The sequence below is a fragment of the Aspergillus chevalieri genome, chromosome 3, assembly GCF_016861735.1.
Source record: "Aspergillus chevalieri M1 DNA, chromosome 3, nearly complete sequence".
In the NCBI taxonomy this organism is placed as follows: Eukaryota; Fungi; Ascomycota; class Eurotiomycetes; order Eurotiales; family Aspergillaceae; genus Aspergillus; species Aspergillus chevalieri.
In genome coordinates, this window is record NC_057364.1 from 1,107,987 (window position 1) to 1,126,527 (window position 18,541).

General features: G+C 49.0%; 7 protein-coding genes across 7 annotated transcripts; 3 read left to right on the forward strand and 4 right to left on the reverse strand.

The window, feature by feature from the left end:
* Window positions 1–132: 132 nt before the first annotated feature.
* On the forward strand, window positions 133–3,196 carry AVL9 (the record flags this gene model as incomplete). The annotated part of the gene is made up of 10 exons (XM_043277021.1): window positions 133–197; window positions 349–453; window positions 560–802; window positions 891–918; window positions 972–1,035; window positions 1,086–1,165; window positions 1,213–1,384; window positions 1,438–1,478; window positions 1,530–1,667; window positions 1,727–3,196. The coding sequence occupies 10 exons, from the start codon at window positions 133–135 to the stop codon at window positions 3,194–3,196; spliced, it is 2,406 nt and encodes an 801-aa protein (XP_043134941.1).
* A 222-nt stretch (window positions 3,197–3,418) lies between these two features.
* Window positions 3,419–5,858, reverse strand: ACHE_30407A (beta-glucosidase; the record flags this gene model as incomplete). The annotated part of the gene is made up of 3 exons (XM_043277022.1): window positions 3,419–4,143; window positions 4,201–5,661; window positions 5,735–5,858. 3 exons carry the CDS (start codon window positions 5,856–5,858, stop codon window positions 3,419–3,421), a joined length of 2,310 nt encoding a protein of 769 aa, XP_043134942.1.
* A 941-nt stretch (window positions 5,859–6,799) lies between these two features.
* On the reverse strand, window positions 6,800–9,408 carry culA (cullin culA; the record flags this gene model as incomplete). The annotated part of the gene is made up of 6 exons (XM_043277023.1): window positions 6,800–6,988; window positions 7,051–8,948; window positions 9,011–9,081; window positions 9,142–9,158; window positions 9,224–9,293; window positions 9,359–9,408. 6 exons carry the CDS (start codon window positions 9,406–9,408, stop codon window positions 6,800–6,802), a joined length of 2,295 nt encoding a protein of 764 aa, XP_043134943.1.
* Window positions 9,409–10,355: 947 nt separating this feature from the next.
* On the forward strand, window positions 10,356–10,877 carry ACHE_30409S (cupin domain-containing protein; the record flags this gene model as incomplete). Its single annotated transcript, XM_043277024.1, has 1 exon — window positions 10,356–10,877. One exon carries the CDS (start codon window positions 10,356–10,358, stop codon window positions 10,875–10,877), a length of 522 nt encoding a protein of 173 aa, XP_043134944.1.
* Window positions 10,878–11,086: 209 nt separating this feature from the next.
* On the reverse strand, window positions 11,087–12,494 carry ACHE_30410A (phospholipase D regulator; the record flags this gene model as incomplete). Its single annotated transcript, XM_043277025.1, has 2 exons — window positions 11,087–12,111; window positions 12,185–12,494. 2 exons carry the CDS (start codon window positions 12,492–12,494, stop codon window positions 11,087–11,089), a joined length of 1,335 nt encoding a protein of 444 aa, XP_043134945.1.
* A 952-nt stretch (window positions 12,495–13,446) lies between these two features.
* ACHE_30411S (mitochondrial K+-H+ exchange-related family protein) lies at window positions 13,447–14,362 on the forward strand (the record flags this gene model as incomplete). The annotated part of the gene is made up of 3 exons (XM_043277026.1): window positions 13,447–13,883; window positions 13,935–13,990; window positions 14,040–14,362. 3 exons carry the CDS (start codon window positions 13,447–13,449, stop codon window positions 14,360–14,362), a joined length of 816 nt encoding a protein of 271 aa, XP_043134946.1.
* Window positions 14,363–16,309: 1,947 nt separating this feature from the next.
* ACHE_30412A (uncharacterized protein) lies at window positions 16,310–17,437 on the reverse strand (the record flags this gene model as incomplete). Its single annotated transcript, XM_043277027.1, has 2 exons — window positions 16,310–17,164; window positions 17,216–17,437. The coding sequence occupies 2 exons, from the start codon at window positions 17,435–17,437 to the stop codon at window positions 16,310–16,312; spliced, it is 1,077 nt and encodes a 358-aa protein (XP_043134947.1).
* Between the last annotated feature and the right edge of the window lie 1,104 nt (window positions 17,438–18,541).

Here is an 18,541-nt window from a genome sequence, read left to right on the forward strand (position 1 = left end):
TGGGGGCTCTGCTCCCGGGGCGATATTATTCTTAGATCGGCTCAGGACGTGTCATTTATTTGTTCGATAATCCTCCGGATTTTGGTTTGCAAACACAACGCCCTACGCGGATTTGCATGACGATCCACCGCCATGTCTCCTGTTCAGCAGAGCCGCCAGGACCCTATTGTGATGGTCATTGATTTTCACCATGCTAGGTGAGCATACCTGTTAACGAGAAGGGATACATGCGTCCAAAGGGGAAAACAGAAAGTGTTTATTGCGCCGTGGGGATGCCCCGCGCATTTGCACTGAGCAGTCAGGAACGGAACAGATCGGCTAATATCTACCGTCTTGTCATTATCGCAGGGGTCCTGAGATTGAATTATGCATTGGAAACGAGAGAACCGATCCCGCAGCAGAGAATGACTGGTCTCTATTGCCATTCATGGCACTATCCGACGGAGCGCATGCGTACGATCAATCATCCCATCCCATTACACAAACCCAGGATCCAAAAAAAAAAAAAAAAAAAAAAAAAAACGCCATCCAGTTGACACATCCCCTTCTAAATCTCCAGATCAACCGAAGAATTCTCCTACTTCACTCTCCGTCGCGTCGAGACACCCACAGAACCCGCAACCTCGCTCTTCGGTATCGCCTGCTCCAGACAGATAGATTCGAATATCCTCCTCTACAGACCCCCCGATGTGACAAGGTCGACGGTGCAAAAGGCCGTTGTCGTCGTCACGGATAGTCCGCAGCGTGTTGGGCAGTTGAGGGAGAAATTGTCGGTTGTGACGTCAGCGTGGTTTGCGCAGCGGTATGTTCCTGATGGCTTATGGGGACGAGTGTTTGAGGGAAATGGGGCTTGGGTGGGGATAAGAGCTGACGTGGGTTTTCTGATGTAGGAATTTTTCGGATGTTGATATCTTGAGGGTGGGTGTTGGGCCTGGGGTAATCTGTTGAATGCTTGCTGACCAGTTGTACAGAAATTCCGTGAGGGCCTCGTTATTAGCCTCAAAAGTGATGAGGCGAAGAACGATCAGAACCTTGGTGAGCTTGGACCGGTAGCATCCTGGTTGGATCAATGCTGACCATACTAGGGCTCTCGCTGCGAGAGATGATTCACGAATTCAAATATCAGACCCTGGTCTTGTTCAAGGCTCTGCTTCTGCAACCAAAGGTGTGTTCCTCAAGTCCAGCATGGCAGTTTAAATCTGACTTCCGCAGATGCTCTTTTTTGGCTCGCGTTGTGAGCGTCTATGCATGATCCAATTCTCTTTGATCTCCCTGATACCCGGCCTCTTGAATCATCTCGAAGACTGCGCAGACCCAGCATTCGACAGCTACACACAGACTGCCGAGAAGCCAACGTCACTTAGAACCAGTGAGAGGAGCTCTTGTATGGCAAATCGCTTATCGTTGTCCTTTCAATCTGGTCGCTAATTCCGTCAGTGCTAGCATATACAGGTTTGCCTCTGCAGATATTTGGAAAGGTTTGTCATCCTTCTCTTGTTAAGATCTGGCATTAATCTAACTCTTCCCAGGGCAGCATGTTCGGTCCTTATACACCGCTCCAGCAGCTGGATCTGCTGGCAGATTCCGGTACCAAGTCCTACGTGGTTGGGTCGACAAATTCGCTTCTTCTACAACAGAAGGATCGTTACAGTGATATTCTAATTAATGTATGGCACCTGCCATTCCCTCGCGTCTTGAAATCGTCATCATCTAACAAACCCGCAAGCTTGACGAAGATACTGTTAATATTCTATCTCCCTCTTTCCGGAACGCACTCTCCCTTTCCGCAGCGGACAGGCGCTGGATCGATTTCCTGACACAAGTCATCAACGAGACCTGGGACGATGCTCATCCGCAACGACCCAAAACCCACGGCTACATGGGGTCAGAAGAATTTATCCGACTACAATTCGAAGAGTACCTGCTTGCACTACTTTCCTGCATGAAATACCACGAAGACCTCAACTCCTTCAACGCAGGCGAAACAGGGGCAAAAAGCAAGGCACAACTAGAAGCATTCAACATCGAAGGCGACCCAGCCTTAGAATTCAATGCTGAATTCCTCGCACACTGGCAAACAACACCAAACTACGCTCTCTTCAAACGACTCACTTCCGACGCGCTCCTCTTCTCAATCGTGGAACCCCGTCACCCTTGCGCCGGCGGCCTCACAATCGAAGACGTCCAACGTCGACTCTCCCAACAAGTCGCGGAACTCCACCTCGACGACCGTGTCCGCGAAGGCAGGGAAGCAATAAACCGACACCTCTCCACGGGCCAAAAGAAAGTCAGCGCCGTTTTCAACAGCTTCTGGTCAGACATCGACGCAATGCGCGAAGCACAGCGGAAAAAGAATGAAGAGAAAGAAAAGGCCTCCCAGTCGCAACGCTCCTCTCTGGAACGAATCAACTCCCCGCCGCTTAATGCCTCAGACACAGCCTCGATAACGTCTAGCACCGGCACGGGATCTACATCATGGTTCGCAAACCGCAAAGCCCCCACCGTCGATGTCGCTCAGGCGCAAGCCTCCGTCAGTGCCGCAGGCCAGAAAGCAGGCGCATATCTGAGCTCGTGGGGTAGCTGGGCCAGCGAAAAGAAAAAAGAATGGCAAGAGAAGAAGACTTCGGCCCCATCCTCCCCATCTCCATCGTCATCTTCCCCTACCACCGCTGCGGCAATCACATCGCCCTCCACACCAGCACTAGGCAGCATCACAGAAGCCCCCACCGAATCCGACCGCGGCCGCACCCGCTCCATGCCACGCTACAGCGAAGACTCAGCCAGTACGCTCTCCCGGAGCGGAAGTCGCCGAAAGCGGTGGAGCAATATCCTGCTGCGACGGGATAGTGGGGAATTCAGCCTCTCGCCTAGTCGGAAGGACGATAGTAATGAGAGTAGTGAGGGGGAGACGACGTATCCGAAGTCGCCTTTGTCGAGGGAAGCCCCGATGTTGGGCGAGGATCTGGAGAAGTCGACGACGGCTGATACATTGAGTGCCCAGTCTGTGGGGGCGAGGCATAAGGCGGAGAATGTCAAGGCGAAGGCGGAGGCTGAACATACGAATGGTCCTTCGTCGGATTCGTCAAGAAAGGAACCCCCTGAGAAAACACCATCTGCCACATCGTTGCAGGAAACAACAGGAAACTCTCACGCGAATGAAGTGAAGGATACCACTGAAACGCTGCATGCATCTTAAGATACTTTCCAGTTTTCCTGTACTCCGTACAGCGCAGTTATGACTTTTACCTGGCATTGTTGGATATAATTGTTCGAGTTGGGCTTTGATACCCGGGAGGACAGAGCTGTATTATAACATCTTATCTTTGGTCATGAAATGCATAGCATACAGAGATAGATAGACAAATAATTTGATACTCACTATGTACATCTTACCGAGACATGGCATAGCCTACGGCAATCACTGAATCTTAAACGACCCCTCCAACCTAAAATCCCTACTACTAGCCCCCACAAACACCCCGTACTCCGCCTTCTGCAATCTCCACTGCTGCACCTCCACATCCCAGATACTCAAGTCCCTTCTCGTCAACGGGAACTTAACAGTCTTCGTTTGCCCGGCCTTCAAGGAGACCTTCTCGAACCCTCTCAACTGCCGAACAGGGGCGTTGGGAATGGAGACGTATAACTGCGGGACTTCAGACGCTGTGACATTACCGGTGTTCGTAATAGCCGCCGTCACAGTGTACAACTCATCCCACAGCTGCGGATGGCCACCCTGCACTATCGGAATCCCAAAATCCGGTAGCTCAGCCGTACTGCTGCTCCCATTCTTCGCCCTTGTAGCCACAACCCTCAACCCTTTATACCCAAACGTTGAATACGTAAGCCCGAACCCAAACTCGAACCGCGGCTCGATCTCCTCCTTATCAAAATACCGATAATCAATATACAAACCCTCTGTGAAGTTCACCTGCGGAAACGCGTCGAAGGAGATGGTCGAGTTAAGCAGGTGTCTGTAGTCAGACTCGTTCTTGGCGATTGTGTAGGGCAGGCGGCCGGACGGGGACGTTTCGCCGTAGAGCACATCGGTTACGGAGTGGCCGCTTTCTTGGCCGGGGAGGCCAGCGAAGAGGACGGCTGTTATGTTGGGGTTGGTTATCCAGGTATCGACTGTACGGATTCCTAAACATAGCCTTGGTTAGCATTGATCTTGTGACGAGGAAGGGTGGGGGAGGGTACCGGCTGAGTGGATCACGACGATGGTGTTGGTGCAGTTGCTGGCGACGTTCTTGACGAGATTGTCGCTGAATTCATCTTGGAGAGTCTCGCGGTCGAAGCTTTCCGATGCATACGCATTAATGAACACGAGACATGCATCACTGTTCACATACGCTGGGGTAGGATTCTCGGACCAGAAATCCCACCGCAACGTTCCACGATCCCGAGCAATCCGTTCCTGAATCGCTTGAATAGGGCTCACCACGTACGGAGGCGTGCTGCCCCCGGAACCACCACCAGTAACCAACGTGCCGTTGAAAGTGTTCCAGCCGAAGTTCACCTCATACCCACCACCGTAACGAGATGGGTTTTCCCAGGGCGATGGCGGAAGAGTGGCGTCGTAGCCGTAGACACTCAGGAAGCGGGTAGAGTTTGTGAAGGGGAGGGTATTGTTGGTATTCTTGACAAGGACAATGCCTGCAGCACCGATTTCGCGGATCAGAGAGGCGTGGTCGCCTTGGACGTCGACGGGATCGTGCTTCTCGTCGTTGGCGTAGACGCCATTTGATGGGTAGTCTTTGTTCTGGTCGAGATAGTACCAGCTTGCCAGAATCCGGGTGGCCATATCGTTAATGCGGTCTGTGCTGACACTACCGTTGTTGACGGCTTCGGTGAGGTTGTCGCCCCAGAAACCTTGGTCTGGCATGACGATGTCCAGTCCTGCGTTGGCTGATGCGACACCCGCGTGTTGTCCCTCCCAGTCACTGACCACGAAGCCTTCGAATCCAAGTTCTGTCTTCAGGATACCGTTCAACAGCTTCGAGTTCTGGCACGCGTACGAGTTGTTCACGCGCTGGTATGAACAAATCACACTGCCGACACCATCTCTCAAAGAGTCCATGAAAGGAAAAGCGTATAGCTCATGGATAGTCCGGTCATCAGCATTCGAACTCTCCGACTCCCCAAGCTCACCAGGGTTCCGTCTCCATTCCTCTTCGTTTAGCAACCAATGCTTCGCAGAAGCAATCACACCAGCGTCTTGAATACCTCTTGTGATCGCTCCCATTCCCGCCCCAGCAAGGTACGGATCCGCACTCAGACCTTCCCAGTTGCGACCTCCCCTAGCGATTCTACCAAGCGGACCCGCGACAGGGCCCAAGGCAACATGAATCCCTTTATCATGATACTCTTTTCCTAGAGCATTTCCGTACTGATACATCAACGAGCGGTCCCATGTCGCCGCGACGTGAATACCCGCAGGGAACGCAGAGGCGAACTCCTGGCCGCGGATTCCGTCAGGCGCATCCTGGAAACAGAGTGAGGGAATCGACAGACGAGGGACCGCGCCACTGTTACCGACACATGGGCCGTCAAAGCCACCGGTGACGTTGACTTTCTCTTCGAGCGTCAACTTGGCCACGATGGCTTTGGCGTGTTGGTACGCGTTTTTCCAGGCATTACTGGTTGTTCCGTTTCCGACGGCTAGAGTCAAGCGCAAGTAGTAGTTAGCATATGCTCGATTGAACTGCCACTGAATCACGAGCTGGCAACATACGAGACGGATAAATCGGTGGACTAAGACCATAGTACGGCACCTCCGACTCATTGGTATACCCTTGAGCCGCGCACAAAGTGCTCTGCGCGAGAGCAACCGAGACCAATGGTGAGAGCACCTTCATTGTGATTAGGGAAGCGTAGCAGCGTATTGCTCAAATGGCGCACCGGTCCGCCAATCCCTGGGGCATCCATGCCGTATTTAAAGCTTCTCCTCTTGGCTCAACATCCTGCAGCTCGAATGAACAGACTGAGCTCGGAAAAGGAGCCGAATCCAATTGACCGCATTTCTTGACTTTCTCGACTGAATCCACCCGTCGTTCTTCCATTGTGCTTGTAGAGGAGAGGCGGACTGAGAGGTGGCCGGGTATTCTTCGGGCTCGGGAGTTAGCCGTAGAAGGGTATACACAAAGGGTGATATGCCCGAATACATTGGTTGTGGGAAATCAAAGCCCGATAGTGCCATCCGGCTAAAGGAATGGCGATATAGATTCAGTGGATGGAGTGACAGACGGGTCTCCGCAATGGGCATGCGGGGAAGCTCGGCGCCAAGAGTTCTTATAACTTGAAATTATAGAGTATAGCACTTATATCTCTGCTCAAAGGGGTTTGGCTGCTGTTTTATATCACTTGGCAGCTTGCAGGTGACATGCTATACATGTGAAGCTGGAGTACAGGGAAGAATCACACGTTATCAATCATATCACTCAATCGGTAAGATCCGAACCTACTCCACACTTTATCCCCAGGTCTCCGTCATCGGATGGACACGGAGCAGCAATATCATTCGGGATTTGGTGAATCTGCAAACGCGATTAAAGTAGCAGGCTGAGCACCTACAGCGCTGATATTAAGGTGCTCATTCTACGCCTGCGGGCATTCCTCTTAGCCAGCAAATGGGTTATCATTGGTCATATCAACGCTATGGGGAAATACACAATAAGATTCGTCGATGTAAGCCGCCAAAGTTCGTTCTTTTCCGAGAAGACGAGAAGAAAAGCAACACCAACGCTAAACACAATGAGAGAGAGAGGGCATGTAAAGAAGAGGTATAATGTGGGAAACTTCAAGCGATGTACGAGATCTCGTCGCCTTCCAGACGCTCGATATAATCTTTCTCCATAAGAGCCTCGATGTTTTTCTTGATATCCGGGATCTTGGGCGGGAAGCGGGCCTTGACCTGCTGAATTACTTCTTGGACGAGTTGCACGTGCTTCATCTTCTTGCGCGACTTCATGATACGGACAATCGCAGACTAGCGGAGATGTTAGAGAGGGAATATGTTGCCAAACATGGATAAAGCAGAGGAAAACTCACCTGAAGCAACAGCTTCCGATCCTCCTCGACTGTCTTGTGCGTATCGTCCGACTCGGTCTTCTGCTCCGATTTGATCTGAATGTTCAGGTTGACCTTGATCTTCTTGTTCTTGAAGTTGTGGTTCAAGGAAAAGGATGTCCCCGGGCCCGGTTTGGATCCTTCGGGGCTGGCAAGGAGAACTTTGGCTTTCAGGAGGATACTAAGATTAGGTTGGAGCATGTCAGGTGCAAGGGAAGTAGAGTTCTGAATGTCCTCATATTTCAGAGTGTCATTCTCGTTGAAGAGCAAGAGAATGCCCATCTGGTATGTCGACACCTGGAAGGTGTATGGCACCTTGGCATTCTTGATGTAGTTGGCTTTGATCTCGCCTTTGCAGAGTTGCCAAAGCCAAGTCAGCTTCCGACCACTATGCTTGTCAAAGTAGAAGTTCTGGAACCGCTCGGCGGTTTTGACGATCTCCGGTGGCGCGAGGAAATCCGTCGATGGCGGATTAAGTGGCCAGAAACCGGTTCCCAGAATCTGGAAATGAGAGTCCACCAGCTTCTTACGGTCGTCGTCGTCAAGGACCTTGTCCTGCCAGTCCTTGTAGCTAGCATTAAGATCCTTGGAGATCTGAATATCCTGGAACATGCGCTGCAGCTTATTGGTATATTCGAAACCACAGGCTTCCTTAAGCTTGCTGATCATGCTAGTTTCCGCGTCATCAGACACCGAACTGACATGCACCAGACGCTTAGCGAGCATCTTGGAATAGAATTTCTGGAAAACATCTTTGTCTTCGATATATTTGAAGACAGTCATGATTTGCACCAGCATCTCCTCCAGCTCGGATTCCTCCGTTGCCTTCGACCCTTTCTTAAGTAATGAATCGGTGTAACGAGCCAACAATTCTGGTGACTTTGTCGAACTGGCTTTGCAGACCTTGTTCCGATTGACAAACTCCCGGCAGGCATTATCCAAGGACCGAACGAACTCAGATTCACCGTTGAATGCTTCGTTAACCAGATTCTGGTATCTGGTGTGTACCTGTAGCAGCGCATCAACGTACATCTTGGGCTCGAAGTTCTCGCCGTCCGCAGCAACCTTTTCCACTGCAGCCAAACCGGCTTTCCGCACGTGAGTCTCGAACTTGGTCCGCAGGGGATCCAATCCATCTTTTATCCGCGACAAGAGTCGATACATCCGAGCCAGATCATCCTGACGCTCGTTGTCCATAAGGACCTGGAACTCATCCCGCAATAGGTCTGAGTGGGCTGTGACAAGGACTTCCAGACAGGTGTCGGTGAGGTGTTTCGTAATGTCAGGGTGCAAGTATAGACCAACGCGTGCCTTTTCTTCATCAAGACGAGCTTCCGCTTTCTTCATGTATTCAACCACGCTGTTCTCCGCAACGAACTGACGCGACTCATTCTCGTAGTAGACTCTCGTAGCAGCGATAAACGGCTTCTCGAAGTAGAACCGGTAGACTTCCAGAGTCGACTTGGTGCTATCATTCTCATCCAAACCGAGCGAGACGAATGAGTCGACGATACTTTTGATCTGCGATTGTTCGATCGTTTCGCCATTTCGTTGCTTCTCGATCAAGTTTAACACAGCCTCCATGACCTTTGCGTGGACCTTCAAGAAGAAGTCATCCTTCCACTTGACAAGGTGCAAGGTGTATACATCGTACACATTCTTCTTGCCCTCATCAATCTCTCGCTTCACCCAGTGACGGTTGAGGTACCGGAAGAGATGGTTGATGTACTTGGCGGCTGTTGTGTAGCGGTCCCACTCGCGGATGTAAAATACCAGTAGGGCTTCTTCGGCATGGCTCTCGGACTCTTTGTAAACCGCGTCGAGATGACGCGAGAGGTACTCCCCTAATAGCCTATACAGCTCCTCGCCCAGAAGATGGGCTATACGAGTCATCAGTATAAACCGCCAAACCATATGAATAAACCGAATATGGGAGACTAACCGCCACGGTGTGCTTGTAGACCCTGACCACTGCTAACTGCTTTTTGTGATGTGCAAAAATCATGGACGGCACTGGTACATCATCATGTCAGTCGACGCTGAGATAGGACGGAGAAGAACGAGGCAGCGTACGTGTATAATGCCATGTACTGTACAGAAGAGCCTCAGTTAGCATCCCATGGCCCGAAAGAAGCAGGAAACATATGGAGCATACAGTCTTCATATCCACCCCTTGATCCAAGTTCAGCATGACACTATTGATCCCCTTCTCCAAGAATGTCCATCTGAAGATCAATAGATTAGCCACAACCGCCGCATACCACCCGATAAGCGGTGCCGATGAACTCACGTTTCATCAACGTCATCCTTGTGAGGCGTTTGAGGCATTAACGCAGGCATCTTGCTGGAAGAAAGTCTGTGTAGAGGCCTGGAAAGCAAGGCGCCAGAGAGGTTGTTAGTTTTGGACGTGGACATGGTTGGCGAATGCCTTCGTCAATACACAGGATGCGAAACAGCAAACTGGCAACATATACCTCGCTAAACTTCTCCAGGGTATCGGGCCGTTTCCAAATGTCAACAATCGAAAGCACCCTCCGTTGGGTACTGAGGCTGGAGGTAAACTGGCTAGAATCGGAAGACACACGCACAGGGAACCAAAAAAAAAAAAAAAAAAAAAAAAAAACGGCCAGGACAGCCTGTAAAAACACAAAATAAGCAAACAATCAGAAAATCCCAGGGATCAGTTTAGACCCGTGAGTCAGAAAAAGGATGCAGAAAGACCTGGTAATGCGTGAGAAGAGAAAAGGCGTGGCGGTTGGTAAACTGGGCGCCGTGGGGAGACTTCGGCGTTTTGGGAAGGCGGTAAGGGCGGCTGTCTGTAGCGCCTCAAAAATAGATGACGATCGATCGTTATCGTGATCAGTTGATTTACTGCTGGAGATATGAAGTCTCTGTCTAGACACAATTATGAAGAAATAGTCGTCTCTTTACGGTAATTTGGCTCTGCGTCGATAGACCTGGCAATACACAATTCAAAAATATAGAGCACAGTAATACGAACGCACTCCCACAATCAATAGCAAACAAGGCATACTACTAGGCTACCCCTGCCTGCATCCTTGCTTCCATTGATAGCGAAGAATCTTTACCGAAATACTCAAGCGATCCCAAATCGCTTTTGCTTCTTAGAGAAGAAGAATAAAATACAGGATTGATAAAGATAAAGAGCAAGATGACGTCATACGGTGGACTAAATCTATACAACGGCGAATTCCTCTTCCTTCTCCTAACTGACAGCCGAGCAATTCAAACGACGCATTACTCCATCAACCGGCAAACCGCTAGAAATGTTCAGGTCTCCATCTGAGGTCCGAGTCACCTCTCGTCAAATTCCCAAATGGGAGCGCATCCCCAATACCTCCATCCAATCCAAGCCCCTCCTTATCTACCACGGAGCGTTCAATGCCTCGCCATCTGAGCTGAAGTCCCATTTTGAAAGCGTCGGGGAAGTCGAGCCGCAATGGGTGTACGGCATGTTCCCTCAGTCACACTTCCACTCCACGACGCATGAAGTCCTAGGGGTTGTTTCGGGGAGTGCTCGTCTGTGTTTTGGTGGTGAAGGGAATCCGGGTAGGTTCGAACCAACGGTCAAGAAGGGAGATTTGATGATTGTTCCAGCTGGTGTTAGCCATCGACTTCTTGATGAGTTGGAGAACTTTAAGATGGTTGGTGCGTATCCAAAGAATAAGGAATGGGATATGTGTTATGGGAAACAAGGAGAAGAAGAGAAGGTCAAGGATTTTGAAAGGGTTGATTGGTTTCATCAGGACCCTTTGTTTGGCGCAGATGGGCCGGCGTTGCATGTTTGATAATGGAGCACATGGTTATTATGTGAAGGCATGTATTATGTATATATATTGCCCAGATACGCCAATATTCAAGCAAGATTGAAGTCAGATCACCCAAGCCATTCCAGTTCAGCCGTCCCAAGAAAAAGCAAAAAAAAAAAAAAAAAAAAAGTTAGACAAGCATGTACATGGCAAACTGAGCATGAAAGTATGCTCAAAAGTAAATGAAATTAGACAAGAAAAGAAGGGAAATAGATGCGATGGAATATAGCACGCAATTCGGGGCCTAAAATCAACAGCTTCACGCTGGAGTAACCCTCTTGACGAGCCTGTTTGGGATGGAAAGTCAGAAAGACCATACAAGTTTTATGGTTTGGAAATGCATACCTGAGAACGCTGATTGCAAACGTAGTCAGCCATGCCACTAAAGCTATCAGCAAAACAGAAGCCAATGCCTTTTGTCGGTCACAGATCGCATCATTCTTAGGAGTAATTTCTTGATTGACCTCTGCAAATGTACAGGAGCCCCTCACTGTTGACAAAGACTCGAATGCCAAACTGAGATTCGCTGAGTCAAAAACGATAAAGAAGATATCCAAAAGAATAAGTCGTGCTTTGGCCGATGGAGAACGCAGGCCCAGCGGCTTTGAGGTGTATTCGTCAAAGGTGATGTACACGAGGTACACCAAGGCGACTGCATCGACGATAATTGCCATAAGAGCTGACGGGCCCTGGGGATGGATATATTCGCTTGACATGTGCTGTATAGATCCTCCAAGCGCAAGAGCAATCAGCGAGAAACACCAAACAGTCAGTCGGAAAATGAGAGGCACTATCGGACTCTGCAAGAGCGTGTTATGGAAGCGCTTGAACCACATTTCTCTGCGACGATCCTTTTTCAAAGGGTCTTCTGCATCTTGGCTTTCCTCGAGCTCGCCTCGCCATGGTTGAGAATAGTCGCCATGGTTCTCGTTTAACCAATCCTCTGTCACGAGCTCTTCTTCAACGCCTTCTTCACGAGGATATGCTATCGATCTGGAGAATGTTTGCCAACGAGATTCGCGACGCGGTGTGGTAGATTTTTCGACATAGATGCCGTCCGCTTGCTCAGAATAACTGTAATTAGGTCTTGAAGCTGTATACGGCGAGTGATTATGTTGAGCGATAATAGCATCGTCGGGTTGCGAAGGGAGGAGTCGCGATGTGACACCGGCGTCTGTCTCATCTTCTTCATATTCAACTGATCGAATCCATGCTGTATGTGCACATGCGCGCGTTAGCTACAGCTCCTCAGGAAACCGGAAAAACCCGTGTGTGACCGCACATACCTGGTATAGTCCGTGGTTTAAATCCAAATTGATGGTCGCTCTTTCCCTCTTCAGCGTTCAAATTCTCTGACACTCGCAACCCGGTGGAAGACGGTACAAAGGAATGGCTGTCGCCATTTTTGCTATCGTTAATGTTACGTTCGTGAGAAGGAAATTCAACGGGGAGAGCGTTATGGTCATGCCCGTTGCGCGACTCATCCGGCGATCCTGTCCTCCGTTCTGCAGATGATTTCTCTTCTAACACTTGATTTTCCAAGGCGTCACCAGAGATCGGATCTTGAGAGTTCGGATTGTGCTCATCATGCGCCATTTCCTTTCGTCAGCGGGCTGAATCAGTGAGATCGAGTCGGGCTCTCGGAGGTTGCGGCAGGTCAGCGGCTTTCGTAGTCTGCATCGCCCACGTCCCTCATGAAACCGCGAAACGAGGAGGTGAAGGCGAATTGCGAGTCCTTTCAGCGGCCACCATTCAAATTCGAGAGGATGCGTACGGATTAGACCAAAAATCAAAAGTAATTTCGGCAAGGGTCGTCGTCGGAAGGGAGGTTGGTTCGCTACCAACCTTAAGATTATTATACGAACCGGAGGGACTCGATTCAGAAGGCGGAATACTACGTCAGAATAGCAGGCATAAAGGTAAACGGTTACAGTTTCAGAAGACAGGAGACATAACATAGAGAAAAAAAGAAGGGAAAAAGATTCTCGGAATATGTACAAACGTTGAAGAGTAGGTTATGTTCGTACAGGGGCTTCGGGGAACGATATCGGCATAGTAGATTCGCTGCTCATACACAGCCCACATTCAGCTCCAGACTCGCCTCGAATACGGTCAATTGCCCCTCAAAAAATAGATCTTAACACTGTTAAGCTTCATATTTTGCTATTGACTGATTCAGTGAATCTATACTCAGCCATGCTATTGACCAACAATGCAAACATACCGTAAACGGCAAAACTAACCGTATATAGAAGTGCTTCGGCGTGGAATGACGTTGAGCGACGAGCACACACTGTCACTTAGCAAGAATTTTATCGCCTCCCTGATGCCTCAGTACATCCATTTAATCTGAACTAAAAGCAGCTCGGAAGAAGCCAGCTCGATTAAGGCATGCCATTGGTACACACTTCTTCGGACCGATTGCTCTGTCGCGTCTATCGATAGTTTCCCGTCCTTGTGGCCGTTCCTCCCCTCGCGAATCATACCAGTGCCTTTACTATCCATTCACGAATTACCCTCCATTGTCGATAGAACGGCGACAGCTGCGATGCGCCTCTTCCTCGTTCCGATCTCGACGAGACGAGCTCTGATCTATTCCCAGCCATTGAGCAAGAATCTCTCGCAAAAGCTATCGATAACTGATCGGATTACCAATAAAGCTGCGGAGACATGGGCCAAGTGGGAGGAAGCCGACAGAGGTTGGAAGAAGCATCTCGTGTCTTGGGGGAATAGCGTGCAACAACGCATACCATTCGAAGAATGGGGACTCAAAAGCGTTCCGTCTCTAAATGCCCAGCGCCGGCTCAGCCAATCGGACGCAGATAAGAAGGTGGATGTACTGTTTCCGGGAAATGCAATTCGGCGAGAGAAGCTTCGTCCGGTTCTGCAGGCCATTGCAGTAGGGCGTCAGAACTTGCATAGGAACAAGATGTGGTGGAGCTTTATCATAGCTCCTTTGACGGCGCCCATTGCGTTGCTTCCAGTGTACGTCTTTGTCGAATGACCGCTTCCTGACATGGACTGATAAATGAACAGGATACCCAATATTCCGTTCTTTTATCTCGTTTACAGGGGATGGTCGCACTGGCGAGGTGAGTCCTAACCATTCCGCGGCCTTGTTCCAAACTGACGGCCTCCAAGCACTGAACGGCTCTAAGCATCTGGAGTTCCTCATCAAGAAGGATCTCTTGAACCCTGTACCTTATCCCGCACTCGAACAATTATACGCTGAGCGTGTCTCGGGTGCCCTTAAGACCACTCATGCTGAGAAATCAGCCCCAGACGTCGTGGAGAATAGCGACGACAAACTGCTACTTGAAATGTCTGATGCTAAGCAATTGGCTACGATACTTGATGCGCCAGAGCTTGCATTGGAAGCGGAACGAGCAATTGTGCAAGTCGAGCAGCAGCTGAATGCACAGCAAGGGAGACACAATGCCGACTCACCTAAGAAGGACTCTTGATTAGACCAAACATCAACAGCAGAACGAAAGGAAACTAGATACGACATTACGATCCCTCATTCATTATCCTCTGAACGCTTGCATGTACAGTGACGCAAATCTATGGAAATGGCATGAATCACATGTTTCGTTGCAATGAATGAAAATACCTCGTAGAATTATCCGAATTAACATGCTATTTCTCGAATATGGTGCACTTCGTCATCGTATACTTGTCACTATACGAACTTGATTTTCTAGAGCCACTGGAACTTTCCCCTTCTGGATGCCATCGCTTTTATGAGGGTACTCAGGGGCTTGCTCAGTGAGTATTTTCTGTCACAGGTCAGTATTCAGTGGGCACTCAGGGCCTACTCAGGGCACGCTCAGGATCAGTCACGTGCTGATCGTAATTTGACCATAGCGCCATATTCATCATCCTAAATTCAAGAAATGGCTGATATTTTACTCTTCAAGCGGGGTCATACAACTACAACAACTGTTGGAGATAAATAGGTCTATAACTTTATAAAACGTCATGACATGCTTGAATCCCGATCCTCCCGACGCTATAACCACCAGCGTGCTAAGTGTAAGGGCCCTAGGATCATCAAGAAGCGGTTTGATCGGGTGCAAATTACAATCATGCAACATGGGATTGTGCTTGAAGATATCTACAATTTTGATGAGAAAAGATATGCAATGGGCCTAATAGCTACTGCTAAGGTAGTTTCTAGAGCTGAAATGATTAGCCGGCCCTTTCTTGTACAGCCAGGGAATCGGAAATGGGTGACATCTATTGAGTGTATCAACTCTACTGGATGGGCTCTCCCGCCATGTATCATCTTCAAAGGAAAGGTTCATATTGAGGGATGGTATCAAGCTGAGGCCTTGCCAAAGGACTGGAGAATGGAAGTCAGCGATAATGGATAGAGAACTGATCAGATTGGACTATGATGACTTCAAAATACCTTTATTCCAGCTACACATGGCCGAATGATTGGAAATACCGCCTCCTGGTTCCTGATGGCCATGGAAGTCATTTAACGCCTCGATTTGATGAAATATGCAGTCAGAATGATATTATACCGATCTTATACCGATCTGCATGCCTGCTCATTCATCACATTTCTTACAGCCTCTTGATGTGGGCTGCTTCTCACCTCTGAAAGGGCATATGGTGCCTTGGTTGAGAACAAGGCATGGCGCAACTTCAACCATATTGGATTTTGACAAATTTGACTTTCTTGAAGCGTACCCCCAGGCTCATACAGAGGCCTTTAAAACAGAAAACATAAATATAGCTTGCAGCAAGCGGCCTGGTTCCATTCAATCCAGAAACAGTGCTTGGGCGACTCAATATACAGCTCAAGACCTCTACACCACCGGGCAGTCAATCTGCCAATTCAGCACCTAAAACACCTCACAATCTCAAGCAATAAATGATGCAATAAACCGGCTTGCCAAAGGGTGTTAAATTCATATGAATAGCGCAATCCTTCTTTCCAAAGAAGTCCAGGATTTACGAGTTGCAGATGAGAAAAAGCTGCCAAAAAAAAAAAAAAAATAAGAAGAAGAAGCGTTCTAAGCGACAGATAGCTCATACAGGCGGCCTGTCTATCCAAGAAGGCATAGACCTTAATGCAGCGCAGGAATGAAGCCCAGGAAACTGAAGATACTATACAGACGGAGACCGCAGCATCTACATCTCAACCACATGTACGGACGCCACCACGGTGTTCTGATTGCAATGTTTTGGGACATAAAAGGGACTCATTGTTCTAATCGCAGTAGTAATTAGTTTTCATATAGAAATTATTTGTTGGGTTGAAAATAGGCCATGTTTTCTGACCTCCGTGGGGAGGTGGGCGGCTCGCTTGTGTGGCCATGACAACAGTCATTGAACAAAAGTTTCCCGTAACAACGTGCAGCAAATGAAAATGATAAGGAAAAGAAGGGGATAAGTCATCAGCTAAGCAGCTTGATGACGTCCGTGGATTGTAGCAATGGCGCAAATCGGTTGATCGCATCATTTCCTGTAGCACTGGGTCCAAAAACCCATTCGGTACTGGCATAGACATCGGTATGAACGCCTACATCCAGGCCCGAAACCTCAGCTAGAGAGTAGACATGATGTGCGTCCTGGGCATTCTCAACGTCCCGGGAATTCTGGGCATCCTGGACGTTCTGGGCGGTTCCGTGATTGTCTTTGTCGGTGGCGAGCTTCTTGCGATCATTATGGTCGGACTCATCATCGCTCCTCTTTCTCTTGTGGTCAGCGGGCGGAAGGTGGTACAATTGCACAAGTTTCTTATCAATGAGATTTTTGTCATCGAAATACAAACGGCGCAGCGTGGTTAATTCATCTATCGTGGTGCGGTCAAGTGCATAACAGCGGGCACTTCCTAATATGGCGATCCCTCGTCGAATCGCAGCCAATGGGTGTCCGTGCCACGGCTTGGAGGTAGTAAGAAATTCGAGAAAGTTGACGGGGGTGTACCCATCGTGGAGGAAATTTTCCAGGTAGTAACCACGATACAGTCCACCAGTTGCGTTGTGCGACACTAGGCCTTTTAAGGCGAGGTGATCATGGTACTTCTTGACGGTTGGGACGATTCGGCCAGATGGTGAACCAACCTGGGCACGGCGCAGCTGATCTTCAATTTCGTGTCGTATGAAGAAGTTCAAATCCGTCGGAAGGAACACCCAGCAGGGGTCATAGGAGCGGTCGAAAGCACAATGGCAGGAAGAACAAAGCGGAATACAGTTGATCGCTGCTTTGAATGAAAACGGGAACAGACCGGCTTGGATCCAATAATGGGCCTTGAGGCTGGTTAGCTCATGTAGGAAAGTATGAGGGTATAGTATACATACTTGACCATCTTTCTGTGCAACAACATGGGCGAATTCAGGGTCGTTGTTCAAACAACTCCAACAATTCGCACCAGATAAGCGGACAACCTCGAGCTTGACGGTGTCACTGAACGTGTTCGAAATGTCTGTTCGAGGTTGTGAATCTTCAGAGCGACGAGGGGAGCAGGAGGGGGAAGCAGACAGAGGCATCAGACCCCGGTCGTTCGATTTACCTGCCATCATTAGCTGGTGGGGCTGGATGGACTTTGGAAGCCATCTCACCTCTGTAATAGACGGCTAGTAGCTTGATTAAATTCACATAGGGAAGCAGCCATCAAGCTCAAATGCGACTGCCTCGCAATCCGAACAGTCGGAAAGAGGAAGGAGTATTGGATATAGCTCACATCGACGTAAGTTGGTCGGAATAAGAATTCACTGCCATGTCTCTCACGTGATATCGACACTTTTGGGACATGTCTGTTGAAAAGATGAATAGCGTCAGAGCTGTCTCTAGAAAAACATGAGGCAGAAGAATGAAGAAGAAAAAGGTAATGCCCAAGGGGAACAATAGCCTATTTATGCCAAATAGTCTTTTAGAAGTACTGTTTGGTTTTGCATGGCCCTGCTCACCCATTCATGTTAGGGGCTCAGCCTGCTGCGCTAATGACTAGCTATCATACGAAAGATTTTGTTGAAGAGAAGAACGGATGTCTGGTCGGACAGCTCTACGTACGAATGTGCATCGTGCGTGGCAGATAGCCTGGTAACCCCTCCGATCATCCCTCCGACTAACATATCAATTTATTCGACATGTTAGGGGCGCAGCCTGTGACAGCTCATCGGTCATCACCATCAAGCAACAAAGAGAAAAGGGGCAAAAATAATACATGCTCCCTATGGCAGGGTGCAGGGTCAGGTACAGATATATATTAGGAGTTGACGAACAGAATTAGCTACAGGTCAGGCTATCTACAGATATATAGACAAGACGTGTGACGGTCCCGTTCAATATAAAATACATTGGTAGACTATCTCGCGAAATACTAGCATCAGGAGGAAAGAAGAAAGAACGCTGTGCCTGCCAGCGTTGAACTATTTAATGTGCGAGGGGTCCTGGCCCTAAAACAGAACAAAGGAATCAACAAAGGAATCAAACATGTCATGTGACTTAGCGAGCACCCATGCCCCGTGACAAGACGCAGCTCGAAAAGCTGCAACAGGATGGACGTCGGCGCGGAGAGATATTGATGAAAGTTAAAGATGGATTAATAGTTGGTTCGATTATTGGAAATGGCCTGGTTACCGAAAACGGAAGATTCCTATATATATATATAAATAGGGACACCA